At 34.8% G+C, this 17,420-nt stretch overlaps 2 protein-coding genes across 4 annotated transcripts; both read right to left on the bottom strand.

The window, feature by feature from the left end:
• Positions 1 to 224: 224 nt before the first annotated feature.
• Positions 225 to 12,741, bottom strand: LOC128235056 (uncharacterized). 3 transcript variants are annotated; one of them, XM_052949772.1, is made up of 12 exons: positions 12,542 to 12,741; positions 10,349 to 10,720; positions 9,319 to 9,663; positions 7,803 to 8,102; positions 7,345 to 7,647; positions 6,744 to 7,040; positions 5,570 to 5,716; positions 3,668 to 3,689; positions 2,669 to 2,757; positions 1,931 to 1,946; positions 1,716 to 1,795; positions 225 to 1,318 (listed from the first exon to the last, which is right to left on the bottom strand). In XM_052949772.1, exons 1-12 carry the CDS (start codon positions 12,594 to 12,596, stop codon positions 1,278 to 1,280), a joined length of 2,067 nt encoding a protein of 688 aa, XP_052805732.1. In that variant the 5' UTR covers positions 12,597 to 12,741; the 3' UTR covers positions 225 to 1,277. The 3 variants fall into 3 exon arrangements, with proteins under 3 accessions (XP_052805732.1, XP_052805725.1, XP_052805740.1); XM_052949765.1 differs by having other exon boundaries at positions 5,570 to 5,719; XM_052949780.1 differs by lacking the exons at positions 2,669 to 2,757; positions 3,668 to 3,689 and having other exon boundaries at positions 5,570 to 5,719.
• A 2,173-nt stretch (positions 12,742 to 14,914) lies between these two features.
• LOC128239512 (putative nuclease HARBI1) lies at positions 14,915 to 17,420 on the bottom strand. The gene is made up of 3 exons (XM_052956162.1): positions 16,897 to 17,420; positions 16,287 to 16,422; positions 14,915 to 15,059 (listed from the first exon to the last, which is right to left on the bottom strand). Exons 1-3 carry the CDS (start codon positions 17,354 to 17,356, stop codon positions 15,014 to 15,016), a joined length of 642 nt encoding a protein of 213 aa, XP_052812122.1. The 5' UTR covers positions 17,357 to 17,420; the 3' UTR covers positions 14,915 to 15,013.

The raw sequence follows: 17,420 nt of genomic DNA on the forward strand, positions 1-17,420 counted from the left end.
TTTTGTATTCTATCATTTCGACACATGTTGGTATTTTTGCAAGTAATTTTACAGATGTTTAAGTTACGTTTACTTATTTCATGCAGTATTTAAAGGCAACACTACATCATATCAACAAGCATCCCATAAAATAGCATTGCTTATTGTTGTCTTTTGACGAGTATAAAAAAGTTGTAAGCAAGCAAATTATATTAGTTTTTTTCTTTTATTCAAAATGTCACAGGACTTGTATTTGGAATTGTAATAAAATGATAATAAATGATTATCTTTAAATGTGATTGTTTGTCAGGAGCCTTGCTTCTGTATACCAAGTTCCTTGTAATACAAATTACCATTTTCTCTATTTCATTATTCATATTATTTCTCAATTAAAGCTCCGTCCCTACTGTCTTGTGATCTCTATTTTACAATTCTTATCATTTCTTAACTAAAGCTCCGCCCCTACTGTCTTGTGATCTCTATTTTACAATTCTTATCATTTCTCAACTAAATCTCCGCCCCTACTGTCCTGTGATCAACCTAATCCTGTTAAACTAACCTTTCACGCATGACTGTTTTTAATATGTCAAGTGCTATAATCTGTGCATTTTGCCATATTCAGTTGTTGACTACAGTCATGCCTTATTTTCATAAATAAATATCTTGGATATTTATTGCAGGTTAGTTGTATTTGTTTTTGTTGTATTGTTTACATATTGTTGATTGTAATCTGGGCATTTTGCCATATTCGGTTGTTGACTACAGTCATGCCTTATTTTCATAAATAAATATCTTGGATATTTATTGCAGGCTTGTTGTTATCACTTGGCATAAACAACAGAACCCAATAAATTCATGCCGGCTTGAGCTACCGTCGACAAAAAGAATTTTAATGTGTAATTTCACTTCCATCATTGACTTATAATTAGCCGAAATGTGAGCTTTATTTTATGCTTTTAAGCGGATACTAAGTAGCAGGAGATTACCAACACGCCTCAGCCTCCGAGTTTATCTGCTTAGACGAGCGTCCGGAAATGGTTGTAGGAGGCGCTGTGAACATAAACGGTAAAGTCTTCTTCCTTGCAGAGGCGGTATGCGGTTCCCTCCCTTGCCCCCATACGTTCAGGGGCGGGAACTCACGTGTGTAATGTGCAACAAGTAAAATGAGCTCATTTATAATTGATGATACGTGTGCTGCGAGAACTTTTAAATTATGACAGATTAAATATGCACATGCTCGTCTTTTTTCCTTTTATAACGCAGTTCAAGTCCTGATTTAATGTCAAATTGTCATATAATTAAAGCACTGTCTGCACTTGGTTGTTGTAAACAGGATCTTCTGCAAACAAAAATAAATGATCTAGATAAAAAATCCAAACTTTACGATGCTTCCTTATTAACCCAAAATGATTTCGAATTATGTTTAATCATTGTTTTGAAACAGTGAAGTGAATACAATCAATTTTAATACTATAATGTAATGTTGTTACATATAGATAAATTGATTTTCTAAGGTACGTCGTGACCTCCACTTCTATACATGTTATCATGTTGGGTATAACAATTCATTGTTACGTATTATTACTGACAATTTCACTGAACACAAACTGAAACTGACATTTACAATTGATCGCTTCCAAAGAATCTCACTTTCAGAATATAGTATGCATATATGTGTGTTATGAAATCTATTTCTTTCTTTGCAGTAGATATATATAATAATACATAATTCGTACCTCTCTTAGTATTCTCGTAATAAACACGTGACTTTGGATTGGAATCCTCCAGCGGCGTGTACAAGTGCGAATTGTCGGGTCTGAAAGGATTTTTAAAACGCACACTGCAAGAGTATCAACGTTGATATGAAAAGATATTAGTCCGGTATAAAGGAAATACTTACGTTAATCAAATACTTCAATAGAATTATATTGTTTTCGTTTAAATGTCTTACCCATCGTTTCCAGCATCTGAAAACAAAAACATAAATTACAGTATTTCAAATTTGAATGTTCCTGTTTATATGCATCATAAACCCATTTTCTAAGTCAATACTTCAAGGTACATACCTTCATAAATTAACTAGAGCTACAGCTTTATCTTTTTCCAAAATCCTTTCACGTGGGCCTGTCCTAATTAAGAATATGATTTAAAGATACGTCTTGGCATAAACCTGACACATACTAAGTTTCATTACAATTCCTCATTCCTCAAGTCATGACACTGCGCGGTCCTAATATACTATTGTTAAGTAAAAGTGACATATACTTTTATAATCTCATATAAAGTTAATTATACATGTCATCATTATAAGGCTACATCAAAAGCATTATCAATAGTATACACTTGTCGCATTATTTAACAGTATAAACCATTATTTTCTTTCCTTTTTTCGCTATTATCTACCTAAACTTTGACCGTTTATTATTAGTATGGTATAGCAACATAACAAAGTTCCATCTGTATAGATAATTCCACACTAAATAAAGTCCGTGGAAACTAGCCAACGTCGTCATTTTGACTAATGCGGATTTTGTCAAGCTTGGTTTAAGTGAATTGAGTAGATATGTGGCTATACGCTATTGACTTTTAACAAATATGGACCACTGAAACAAAAACATTACATTTTAAGAGGATATATGAAACTTATAATGAAGAATTGCCATTGCATTACATGGAAGTGTTTACCTACTTAAAGCATCGTAAACGGGCGTCTCTTTGGTTGCTGATACAACTTCATACGTTACTGCAGCGTTATATCCTGGATTGTCACCATTATGGCTGCAACATGTATGTTAAGTATGCACGTGTTGAAACTCCATAACGCATGTTTATTGTTTTTGTTTTTGTTAAAATGTACCAGGTTAACTTAATATAAAACCATGTCCATTGGGACAAATTACATACTGATAAAGAAACTGTGACCAAGATAACCATCAAAGTATCGATACTTTATGACTATGAGTAATTGTTTGTGTGAAATTTTAACAGTATGATGTATACCAAATTAAAAATTTGCAACAATTTTATGTATCTCAAAACAAGAATACAAACGGTCGAAAAATACGTCCGTCTTATTTTTATGCCACCAACTTTGGTGATAAGCGGTCTACATCAGTCAAATTTAGAAAGCGGACCCTGTCATTAATACGTTTTAGTCCAATTCAAGAGTCGTAACTTTGCAGTGAATGGTACCTTTCATTTCGTCAACGAACGTGGCGATTCAAACACCTTTACACTTGAGCGACTGAGACCTTCCGGCTAGAAATTGGGCGTGTTTGCTATAAACTTCGTGACCAAGTTGTTTTTTATCCAATCTTGATGTATATGTCAAATCAACGACCATGACTCGGATTCAATTGGGATTTAACAGATATGTTTTTAATTGCTATGAGTTTTTAAAATAAAAACATCATGACCAAGCTTACTTATGATTTTGGAGGTATTTCGATTTTGCCAAAGTATGACAGCGGACACAATCAGTTCAGTTCATTATTTTTTTGTAATTTCAAGGACCATAACTCTAAAGTGATTTTGACTCTCGGCTTGTTATCATACTTTTCCGAGATAATTTATGGGGTTTAACAGCTGACAGTTTTACATGAAATCCATTTTTTATTTATCAAAGGAAAAACAAAGTAACAACACAGACAACACAAAGTATATTGTCTACACAAGTATAGAAACTTACCAATTTTGACCTGAATCCATATCTGAAAAAATGAGACATTTCTTTTACCTATATTCATTGAACAGATTCTTTTAGATGAATTATGTATCGATTAATAAGAATACTCTGAGGGAGACTGGGGGTGTCACCCTAGGCTGATTTCCGGAATATTTTACATAGTTGCGAGACGAATTGTCCATTCGAGGCATGATATAGGGGTGCTTTTTATAGAAGGACACATTAAGAGAAATGTCTGGCAATTTAAGACAAAAATTGACTCTCCGCTGGTTTTGAATGCATACGTTGAACTATCAAGATACGTTGAATCCAGCGCAAGCAATTTCATATATAATATTTTAACAACAAATGACACTATAAAATGTACATGTGTAAATTTGAAGCGAGTGAAGCGAGCGCAAGAAAATGGAGTGGAATGACTTTTATGACCAAAAGTGCATATCACCCTGCCTTATATGTTGTGCCAAATATGTTTAATTGCATGTCGGTGACTTTGATGACCAGAAGTTTGTGCACATCACACTGCCTTATATAGTGTGCCAAATATGTTTAATTGCATGTTGATGACTTTGATGACCAGAAGTTTGTGCATATCACACTGCCTTATATATTGTGCCAAATATGTTTGATAGCATGTTGATGACTTTGATGACCAGAAGTTTGTGCACATCACACTGCCTTATATATTGTGCCAAATATGTTTGATTGCATGTTGGTGACTTTGATGACCAGAAGTTTGTGCATATCACATTGCCTTATATATTGTGCCAAATGTGATTGATTGCATGTTGGTGACTTTGATGACCAGAAGTTTGTGCATATTACACTGCCTTATATATTGTGCCAAATGTGATTGATTGCATGTTGATGACTTTGATGACCAGAAGTTTGTGCACATCACACTGCCTTATATATTGTGCCAAATGTGATTGATTGCATGTTGGTGACTTTGATGACCAGAAGTTTGTGCACATCACACTGCCTTATATATTGTGCCAAATATGTTTGATAGCATGTTGATGACTTTGATGACCAGAAGTTTGTGCACATCACACTGCCTTATATATTGTGCCAAATATGTTTGATAGCATGTTGATGACTTTGATGACCAGAAGTTTGTGCATATCACACTGCCTTATATATTGTGCCAAATATGTTTGATAGCATGTTGATGACTTTGATGACCAGAATTTTGTGCATATCACATTGCCTTATATATTGTGTTAAATATGTTTGATTGCGTGTTGGTGACTTTCATGACAAGAAGTTTGTGCATATCACACTGCCTTATATATTGTGCCAAATATGTTTGATTGCATGTTGATGATTTTGAAACACTTCGGTCAGAATAGTGCGGGCCTTCATATCATGCAAGGCTCCATGTAGCTAGATCAAGGAAACATTGATACAATATCAGAATGATATGGTTCGAATGGAATTTATCTATTTTTGTTATTATTTTTATAGATGTGTAACCTAATGAACCAACTTTAGACATCTCGGGATTATATTGCAATTGAAAAAAAGCTTTACATGGTAAATCTGTTTAAGTTGAAAAATAAAATAAAAATATGTGGATTGGCTGGTATTTAATTTAAGTCCGAAGATGGATACCATTTTAAAACTTTTCACAATGAATTGATAATTTTGGTTTGCGGTTGTTTCACTAAGTGGTATAACTGTAAATTTATAAATTCACTAAGAATCAAATAAAGTATAACCACGGAATCTACACCCCTTAAACCCTTTTAATTTGAAACAGTGAACCTACATTAAAACAGTTCTTTTGATTTTCACTGTTGGAAGGGATATATAAACGTGTTGCGTATTGAAATTATTGTCGCTAGTTTGTTTAACATGATGTTATCAAAAACGCACATATATGATGAGTGACACATGTTATACCTTCTTCCATCGATATGGACATGATGCAGGCACAGTTCAATGTGTTTTTACGTCTCAGAATGAACACCAAGATGATTACAGCAACAACTACCCCGAGACTTCCACCAACAACACCACCAATAATAGGAGCAGAATTTGGAGTTAAGTCTTCTGAAATAAAAATAACGTTACAACTTATAAATGAGGCCCTTTAAAAGACGTGTCTAAATACTCAAACATGTTTGTTGATTTAGTTAACTCTTTGAAAGAGTAACTATAAAAATATCCAAGTAAATCTTGATTGTGTATTTCGGTTAAATCAAATTAACGTTCCTCCGAATGCAATGCTTAACGGCTCTAAAACAAGTTTCGATATTAAAAGAATATAAATTTAGATCGCATTGAAGCGATGTAATGCGATGCGATGGGATGGATATATAGCTTTATTCATGGATAGAAAGACGGACGGACGGACGGACGGACGGACGGACGGACGGACTGACGGATGGATGGATGAATGGACGGATGGATGGATATATTGATAAACCTGTAATAAAGTCAATGACAATCCCAACGAATATACGCACTGTTCAATATTTATCCCCAACTGGGGCGGCGGGGATATAAGGGACTTCAGACAACGGATGCTCCCCGACGGAAGGGATGTTTACAGACCCGGTGAGACCGCCTCCCGGAAAATGGACCTGGTAGGATTTTTTTTACAAATTATTCATGATGACTAGGTTTTACCCGTCCCCTGGTAATTTAAAAAGATTCCTTGCTCCTTAATGTGATTGTATCACATTATAATATATATTTTATTTTTAGAAAGGTTTCTAGAAGACTCCTTTAAGTGTGTACCTAACCAGCATTACGCATATCTGAAGTCGTTTGTGTCGAAATAAATGTCGAACCCGCTAAGAAATTGAACGACAATGTATTGATGTATTTATTTTTATGTCAATGCTGATGTACCAGTCGGGTAAATGGGTGTTAACTGGTACCTACTGTGTTAATTTAAAATTGTGGCGTCAACCCGGCATTAAGACAACTAGATTAAAAGTATAACCCAAAAAAAGGAAGCCAGCGTCTGAACTCTTTGACTATATCACAATTGTTAAAACAACCACTTACACTTTTATTCTAAAAGGTATCAGTAATTCATTTGCTACGGTTATCATATAACTCAACTTACCTGTGTCTGTTCCAACTTCCAGTGACGCATTTGCTCCGCATGGGCCGATGGCGTTCAGTGAATATAAAAGTATATCGTAGAGTTGGCCGTCTTCTAAACTTGATATTTCCACTTTGTATACCACTGTTTCATCATCCACTGGCATGGTTATAGTGTAGTATTTGGAGTCAGATCGCTTCTTATAAATCAGAACGAATGTCTGTTGAAGCCCTCCATTAAACTCTCCTTTCCACTGCACTGTTGCCATTGTAGTTGATTTCGAAAGAAGGATAAAGTTTGTAGGGCACTGTGGCACATCTAGTCAAAAGAAATAAATGCATTATATGTCAATTTTACATTTAAGATTTGTACATCGGTTTCATTCCGATCGTGATATCATGCTTCAGGAAATTAAAATTATGACATTTTGTTGTCTGTCCAAGTAGTTCGTTCAACTACAAACATATCACTACACCGTTGATAAGACATTGCAGTTCAAGGCAAAATAAATATCGTCTTATGTGTACCGAAATGTCTTAGAACTAACCAATTTCAATACAATGAATTATGTTATAACGACCAAATCTAGATACAATACGTGAACAAAATTTTTAAAACATACCTCGAGGGATTAGATAAAATGGTTCCCGTAAATATGGTTGTATTCCATTCGCAACTTTTAGAATATATGAGACAAAATCGTATTTTTCAATATGCAAAATAGTTAATGATGTGAGCAGATCTGATGATGTGATAAGATGTCTTCCTCCATTAACTTTGTAATATGATGTTCCATTCCACATTTGCCATTCAAACATCGGCGGTGGATATGCAACAGCCATAAAGGTAAAAGTAACATTTCCGTCTAAGATTCCAGTGAAATTTCGCTTTAGATGTTCAGGGCTATCGGACGGTCTAGGAGAGCCTGAAACAGACATTTTCATTTACTGTACTATTTCTCGAAAGAATTGTGTTTTGATAGGTAAACAATGTACTACGTATTAAAATATCTATACATTTAATTGAAGATTAATGGAATACTTTTAAAATCTTAATTAAATTTGAAAAAGCTATACATACATTTCACCAACAACTGCAACACTTTCGATGGCGTTCTTTCCAAATCTGTGTAGTTGTTAAATCCTGAACAAGTGTAGACAGCAGCATCAGAGCATGTGGCGTATTGAATTATATACTCTATTTGGATAATATTTTCGCTTTCAATTAAGATTGTTGCCATGTGGTTTTGTGTCAGTCTGAGCGTAGAGTTAGGGTTGCTTAAAACCTCACATACGATTACAACTGTCTCTGATTCATTAACGATAACGATATTTTGATTTGGAAAGGCACTGACATCAAATCTAGAAATTGATGTATTGACTGAAATGATAGATCAAATACTGTATAGTATAGGATAGTATAGTGTAGTGAAGTATAGAATAGTATAGTGTAGTGTAGTGTAGTGTAGTGTAGTGTAGTGTAGTGTAGTGTAGTGTAGTGTAGTGTCGTTTGGTAAAGTAAAGTGTAGTTTAGTATAGTGTAGTGTAGTGAAGTGTAGTGTAGTGTAGTGTAGTGTAGTGTAGTGTAGTGTAGGATAGTATAGTGTAGTATAGTATAGTATAGTATAGTATAGTATAGTATAGTATAGTATAGTATAGTATAGTATAGTATAGTATAGTGTAGTATAGTATAGTAAAGTGTAGTGTAGTGTAGTGTAGTGTTGTGCAGTGCAGTATAGTGTAGTGTGGTATCGTGTAGTATCGTGAAGTGTAGTGTAGAATAGTATAGTATAGTGTAATGTAGTGTAGTGTCGTTTGGTAAAGTGAAGTGTAGTTTAGTATAGTGTAGTGTAGTGTAGTGAAGTATAGTGTAGTGTAATGTAGTGTATTGTAGTATAGTATAGTATAGTATAGTATAGCGTAGCGTAGTGTAGTGTAGTGTAGTGTAGTGTAGTATAGTATAGTATAGTATAGTATAGTATAGTATAGTATAGTATAGTATAGTATAGTATAGTATAGTATAGTATTGTATAGTGTAGTATAGTGTAGTGTAGTGAAGTGTAGTGTAGTGTAGTGTAGTGTAGTGTAGTGAAGTAAAGTGTAGTGTAGTATAGTGTAGTGTAGTGAAGTGTAGTGTAGTAAAATGTAGTGTAGTGTAGTGTAGTGTAGTGTAGTGTATTGTAGTGTAGTGTAGTGTAGTGTAGTGTAGTGTAGTGTCGTTTGGTAAAGTAAAGTGTAGTTTAGTATAGTGTAGAGACTTTAGACTTGTCTGTAATTTATACCATGAATTTCGTTCCAATATACTATCCAAAAGTATTATGATAATCTTTACCATATCAAAATCTAAGCTCTCATTTCATCGTGCATTTCATAGAAGAAAATTATGATTTGATCCTGTTTACGTTTTAATGCAAATCCATTTGTGTACATTGATAGTGTGTGTGTGTGTGCGTGCGTGCGTGCGTGTGTGCGTGTGTGTACGTGTGTGTGCGTGTGCGTGTGTTTCATTTTGTAACGGGTGCAATTTGAAAAACTAAAGGAAAGGAAAAAGGGAAATAGAACCAAGCAACTTTTCTTTCTTTCTTAATAAAACTTACATTTAACATCCAGAATTCTTGTCTCAGACACAAGCTGCTTCCCGGCAACATTACTGGCCATGCAACATATTCTCAATTCATTATCTTTACTGGAAGCGGTGAAGGTCAATATACTCTCTACATGATCCAGGCCCTCGACATCACTGACAGAAGAACTTGAAACTAAAGACGTGATTTCCGCCCCAGACTGAGAGCACGTGTCTCCTGTGACCTTAAACCATTTTATCGTCGCCATGGGAAGTCCACCTGATGTCCTACATTTGAATATCTCAAAAGAACCGGCGTCAATTGTCACTGTTAAAATTGTGGGATCTGTCATGGTTACCGCCGTGATTGGGACTAAAGCTAAAATAAAAAAGTATTGGGTACAAGTTCACCCTCAAAAGATGTGAGAATGACTTCGATACAATAAGTAAATGGGTCACACAACCAAAACCGTTTGCCTATTGGATTCAATTTAGTTGTAACACTACGTCTTATATACTTTTAATCGATGGTCTATGATTTAGACGGTGTACATTAAAACCCCTTCTAAGCATAGTTTGAGTAAACAAGCATAACTATTTAAAAGTTTGTAAAACAAACATGTCAGAAAATTAATGGTTTCAAAATATAAAAAATAAATACAGAAAATAAAAGAGAACAAAATATTTTGAACATATAACAGTACAGCCCATTGCTTTATTTACAGCGTACTTGGCAACTTTCACACGAACGCTGTCAAATAATTACCTTCAGGCATTTTAACATACTTCAGATCATAGTTATTATCTTTGTCAAAGTAATGGTTTATTGTAAAATTACATTGTTTTAATTTAAATGTTAAGAGCAGAATCAAAAGTAGTTATTGCTTTGAAGCTGTCTGTCTCATGATTATAGCAATGCCATTTTGATAAACGAAATAATGTTAAACTACAAGCAACGTTGCAAGTGATGAGCTCTATTGAAACTGCCTGAATTTGAGGTATGTCTATATTTCATATTAAGCTTATTTAATGATATTGTTAAAATCTTAAATTAGGAGACTTACCTTGTAATTCAATAGTTATTTGGTTGCTATTCCGATAATCACCGGTTGAGCCTATGAGCTGATGACATTGCCATTGTTCTCCATTACGTTCTTCCCCGATATTATAAATGGTGATTGTGAACACGTTGTTCCCTTGGCAGGAGTATCCATACTTGGATTCGTTCCCAAATAGTTTCGTGCATGTGCCATTTGGTGATTGTTGAAGATATACCTTGTAATTAAATGTACCATTTCTTCCGGAATCCCATACGCATGTTGTAGTAAGATCGGTACGTTGTCCTTCATAGGAACAGGATAGCGTCTTGTTTTGGCCTCTTAGAACAGACACGCTCCCAGATGGTACAACGATCGGGTTGCATTGTATTATTGTTACTGAAACCATAAAGAACATATCCAACGTCGACTACATCTAAATAACTAAACCATTTGATTGAACAACTGCTATATTACCAAATCAGCAAACATATTCCGTTGCAGTACGAGATACACCGCTTTAGCTAGGGTTTAAATGCGATTCCAAATTTATTTCCAGCGACATTTTTATTGAATATACCCAACTTAACATGATCAGCTACAGCTACTATAACGATCTATAACGCTGCCGGCATGACCAACCTAAGACCCTAAACTGTCTGAATTATAAAGCCGTCGCTTGATCTAAAAGGCGTATCCAATCGTGCAAAATCTGAACATTCGTTCACAACGTTAATTGCATGTCAATGCCATCGTAAACCGCGCAAGGAAAGTCCATTGAATGTCGAATAGTTGTATGTACCTGTGTTTATATCTTGGACTACTCGCAGGGATCTAAACTATATCGGTTAGAAATTGAATTTTTACTAATGGTTGGCGGTGCGTGACAAAACAGGAATCAGGTGGTGGGTGCAACTGGAGAAGCGAAACCCACTAATTACACTTTTAATTTTATCAAATTTATTTGATTGTATACATTCTTGCCTATGCTTGATAAAAAGATTAACATTCAAATTTTAATGATACGGATAAAGACATATATATACGAAAATCGAAGAGAAATCCATTATTTAGAGAAAAAGAATACCCTAAAGTTTTTATAGTTGTATGCAAGCGTTTTACTTAAGTAATCTATTTCGCGCCAAAAGTCATAAAAAGAGGAAGAAAATGTTTTTACACCACCATCAAATCATGTTGTAAAGTAGCTTCAGATTATGAATCAATGCACTTCACGTGTTGAAAGGCCTTCGTTTTGTAAGTAAAGGCATGTGATTTGTACAAAATATGAAACGTTAATAACTAAAGATAGTAATTGTTTCCTCTTAATTTCCTTTGCAAATACATTAAGATTGTTCGTGCTGATACTCAATTAAATAAAAACCATGAAGTAACAGTCGCTTGAAACACTCATTAAATATGTCGAATATCCAAATAATTGCAAACGTATGGGGTGATAATCAATCTTAATTAAACCAGGATCTTTCGTTTGAAGCATTTAGACATTGTAAGTAAACTCTACTGTACAAATAAGTCATAATTAATTTATTATGCCCACTAAACGAAGTACATCCAACACAATGCATTGGACATGTTAATAAAGAATATGTTTAAAATATCTTTCTCAATCGCGCATAATTATTCTGAATTGAATCACCCACGTACATCATTCCCTATATGTATTGATGTATCTATATAGTGTCCTCAACCCATGTCACTCGTGGACCAAAGAACATATTTAAATCAGTGGTTTATACATATGCATATACGCAACATGCCCAAGACTCAGGGCTGAAACTACTGAGACAAACTGAGACATCTGCACACATTCCGTTCCATTCGGCATTACATGACTATGCTCACAAACGTAGTAGGACCAGAGCCATTTAACGCTGTAAGCTCTTTGATTTTCTTGTACTTGCATGGGAAAACCCAGTTATTTGAATTATGGGTAACACTTATTCCTATAAAGTCCGATGTCTATCTCATATATAACCACCACATAGGCACTAATATCATAGGTTCAGTTAGTGCATTATCACTGTATGTAAAACGGGAAAACAGATTGGGACATCCGAATGGTGTTTTCTCTAAATGTATTAGTGATCTTACGATAATGAATAAATCGGAAAACTGATAATGCACGCTCATCGTCATAAAAAAAAAAAACTGTTTTACATTATGCACATTGCATAAACAATACATACAAAAGTTTCAACTTACCCAAGACTTGAATGGCGATCAATAAATGGACGAAAAGCAATTTTCTGTATTCCATCCCTTCATGTGATGAATATATGCATATCCATTATTAGAATAAAGAAACTGATAACATCCTGTGCAAACGTTAATACAATTTAGTATTAATAGAACACTTGATTTTAAAAAACAGAAAGGAAGTTTATAATCGCACATTAAGGAAGTTTAAGTTAGTTCGTCCTGATGTTCATTTAAGCAGTCAGACAAATGTAGTAGTGAAGGATATTCATTTTCCATGTCGAGGCTTTAATATCACGCTAGCGTTAAAATGTTAACTTTAAATGTGTTAAGCATTTGTAAAGAAGAATATAACTGATAAAACCCGTATCTAAATGCAGCAAGTTATGCATTACATGCTTGACGCAATCTTTGTTGGCTGACTCGGAGTGTTTTGGCATGTGCCTTCATTTTCTTCAAATATTTTACATTTTCAAATCATTTGCAAGGAAAGATTTGCTAATACATGTCGCTTTTATTTTTGATAATGTTTTCTTTATTTGTTCCCACTTTAAGTACAATGATGCTTTTTATTATGAAACTCCATGATCACACAGTTTTAAACCTTTTATTTTATAAGGCAGGCTGTGTGTGATGTTCATAGTTTCAAATAATGACTGCATCATATCTTTGAAAAGTTTTTGCATTAGGTGCTCTGAATTGTATTCCCCCGTCTGCAGATAGAGTTGGGATCTCTTATCATAGAAGTACTTGGGGTTTACCTATAAGTTTATTATTATTTGTTTTATTGTAGAGTTTCATCAAGTTAATGCTTACTTTGATTTATTTAGGATTGTTGGGTTGAAAGTGAGGATTGTGCACTTAAACTGGTTTAAACCCCCATTAAATTTACATTTTACTGACCGTTCCAAGGCGGTACCTAATAATCCTTGATAAACATACCTAGTTTTTTATATACAGTATGTATGCACTGTGCTGCTTGTGGAGTTTTGTGCTGTTCTTCCATGTTTCTTGTTTGTGATTTTATTTGATATGTCTTTGACGTTTACCCTGTGCCATTAAACCGGGTTTATGTTTAAAACTTTTGCTACTGGGCTTGTTTCTGTAGCTTTTCGCATAATTTCTGATGAAATTATTTGAGTATTCTAAAGGATAAAATCGGCTACCTCTAGGTTCCAAAATCATGCTATTATAAACAAATAAACCAAACACAATTAGCAATTACTAATTTATATCTTAGTTTAAATAATTTAGAAGTTATCTTCGCTTACCTTGCGAGAATAGGTGTATTTATCCTTCGAATTTAAAACCACCAGCTCATTAACTTTGTATGTTTATATTTTTCTATTGGTGTGTTTATAGAAACATGCATATATTTGACATTTATATTGTTCTTTGGTATCAATTTATCCTGCTGTACATATATGGTATGCTCTCCATATATGGAGGAAATAAAATATCTATCTATCGTGCACATTGCGGTGCCGACTTATGTCATAAAATGGGGAATAGTAAACATGCCTAGTTTATTCCAAAATAGGACATTAAAACATTCCAGAGTCCAGGTGGCGTTTGGTAATATTCATCACGTCTGTGATAGTCCTCAGACTAGTTGATTTTGGGGGTCAACAAAACAAAGGTCGAGATGTTCAGAACCTAAATTAGAAATGATATACCATGGAGAAGTTGACATGAATCAGTAGCAATCATTTAGATGTATAAAGAAAATTAGAAGGATATCATGAGTAAATTGTAAAACTAAAATTTCTTTTTTACCATATTTATCATTTCAATAAAAGGCAAACCCTGGTAAAGGTAATTATGTTCCCAACAACAATTCATTCCAGTTTTTCACAAAATGACTTCTTATTCGGAATTTTAATATTTTGTATTTGCCGATTATCATAGAGGATTTAAGCTGCACTGTATACATTTTGACTATAAGATGCATGGCGTAATTTGGAATGTGCTTTTTGTAAATGCTTTTAAAGATTGGCATATCATATTCGTAGTTATATGTGCTAGTTTGTGCGTCCGTTCGTTTGTCTGTCCATTATAACATTGCCTCGATAAGAACGTATTATTGATATAATTTTATTTAAACCTATGATCACAGAAATGTACAGCACCATTGGAAAGTGTATCCTGCATATAATTCATGCTCTTATCTTAAAGCTCAATGTCACACTTGAAGGACATTGTTATACAGCATGGATTTCATAGCACAGTAACACTAGTAAATGACAAACAGCCTGAAGTTCAATTCCGACCTGGGGCCGGTTGCTCAAAACCTCAATTAAATTTAACAGTAAGTTACCTTAACCATCCGTTAAATCCATAACTGACTGTTACTTAATGGTCAGTTTAATTATTGTTGCTCATAGCTATTTAACGCTGCCGTTTAGTAACGCTAGCGTTAAATGCTTAACAGTCAATTAAATCCAACTTCCTGTCCCATAATTCATCTGTCACCATCATTCAGCATCCAAGATGGCCGACATCATAAAGTCTTCTGCTTATGATACTGAAAAACAGAAAAGGAGAAAAAAACCTAATTTCACAGCTAGTGAAACTTTGATTATAGAGGAATGTATGGGAGACTTCGATACAAGGGAAATGCTGACTAACAAATTTACTGATAAAATTTCTAATGAGAAAAAGAAAAGAAAATGGGAAGAAATAGGTGTCAAATGTTCTGCCCTGGGGTGTGCTGTTCGGACTGGCGATGAAATCAGTGTTAAATGGCAGAACATGCGAAAAAATGCCAAGGCTGAGATAACAAGGTAGTCTGATATTATATTTAAAAAGTGTTATTGTTAATATTTTGAAATATATTCAGCATGACAGATGTACTGAATTAATTGCATTTTTTATTCATAAAACAACTTAATATACATGTTTAAATGAAAAGGTTATTTTTGATTCAGAGTACAGCTTAAAATTTGGCCAGGAACACTAAATTTGTTTATTCAAACTCTTTATTGATACTTTAATTTGTGTCATAACAGTGAAAGGCTCCAGCGGAGAGAGAGTGGGCGGGGTACTGACACGCTAAAGAAGGCTACAGATCAAGCCAATAGAATTGTATCTATACATGCTGATGCCAGTTTCAATGGAGTTGTAGGTGGAATGGACTCTGATGAGCCAGGTAGAGGATTTTGGCCCGGCTTGGCTGGACCGAAAGTCAAAGTCCCCACTATTCCCGGACCGGGGGGGGCTTGGTTACAATTGACTGGTGCATTATTAAACCGGTTTTTTAAAATAAATTGAAAAAAATGAGACATAACACATTGGTTTTGGATGGCATTAGCTATAAAAAATAACGAGTACTTGGAAATTTAAAAAAAAACAAATTTTTTCTCACGTATTTTCGGAGTTGGACGGTAAACATTTCCATTCTTCAAACAGTTGTTACATCGACTGATCTTGACGTTCATTTCAATATGTGAGCACAGCTGGGGTCGATCAAGCCTAGTTTTATAAGAATCTGGGCTTGAATGACCCTAACCATTTCGCTGGAATAATTTGCACTTTTCCAGCACCTGGACGACCGATATCCAGGGTAATCTAATATTTTTAGATCGATGTCCCCCCTGGCCGTCCGCCATCATAAAGCGATTTGAACGCAAAGAAAAACTAAATGAAAGTACTGTTAAAACTCAAAGTATCGGTTACTTCCCTTAGCTTCAAGTTACTGCGATATATAAAGTTGGAAATTTAATGGATTCAAGCAAACTTTTCATGTTCATACCCACTGTCTCCTAAAAGGACACCATCTGAAAACGCCACATGTTCAATGGTCAGTTTGGCTGCCAATCCCGACGTTCTGAAGACGTGCGCGTCGTGGCACGACCCAGGCCAGCTTGCATTTACACTTGTAAATTTTCCTGAAAAATGATTAAACAATTAAACTGTGCAATAATAATCAGAGTTGAATCCGCAAATGGCAGTGGTTCACTTGGGTAATGGTTCACTTCGTCCTGCATCTTCCAAACTCTTCACAATCTGTATGCATAGACTCTGTATACAAAATCTTTTTGAGTACGGTACCATATGTTACCTATGTCTACGAGTTATTTATTTAACAAAAAAATTATAAATAATATAGTACGTCGACTTGAATTATTGTATTAATTAATAGAAATATAAAATCACTATTTAATTTTTGGTCAGCATTTAATAACATTTTTGGTAAGCATTTTCCCTCTTTATGTATACTGTCAGCGCTCCAGTCAGCCTTTTAGTATCGCCCTTTAACCGGACGTGTTTTGGCCGAATTGACAATATAATTATTATGTTAAGCGTTCGAAAGAAAAGATGGAAATACTGAAAACAAAAGTGGAAAACTCAAAGTTTTATACCTTTGATGTCACATACAGCCTGCATGTTGATGCTATGGAAGCCTTTCCTATTCACGAAGGCTGGTTCGTCTTCGGATGGCGCCTGGATTCGGATATGTGTTCCGTCTACACATCCAACAACATTCGGGAAACCAGCTTTCTTAAAAAATTCTGTCATATTCCATGCTCGAGCATTGGCATCAGGCCACATCACAAACTGATGTATGTGACCACAAATTGCTTCTGTTACTTGGGCTACAACACGTGACACAGTGCACTTGTGGTAGCCCATGCTATCACCAATGATGTTAAAAAATGCTCCTGTGGCGAAGAAGCGCAACGTAATCAGAATCATCTGTCTAACAGTAAGTGCTCTGTTTCTTCTTGTCGTTCTTTCCAGCGATTCCTTCAGCAAATCCTCTAGATAATCTATTCCACCATTCGTATATCTGTATCTGGCATACATCTCATTGTCTAGCATATTCTGTACATGTGCAGTGTGCCGAAATTCTTTCACTTTTCTATGATTTACAAATAGAGCCGCC

The sequence above is a fragment of the Mya arenaria genome, chromosome 1 (assembly GCF_026914265.1).
Source record: "Mya arenaria isolate MELC-2E11 chromosome 1, ASM2691426v1".
NCBI classification, from domain to species: Eukaryota; Metazoa; Mollusca; class Bivalvia; order Myida; family Myidae; genus Mya; species Mya arenaria.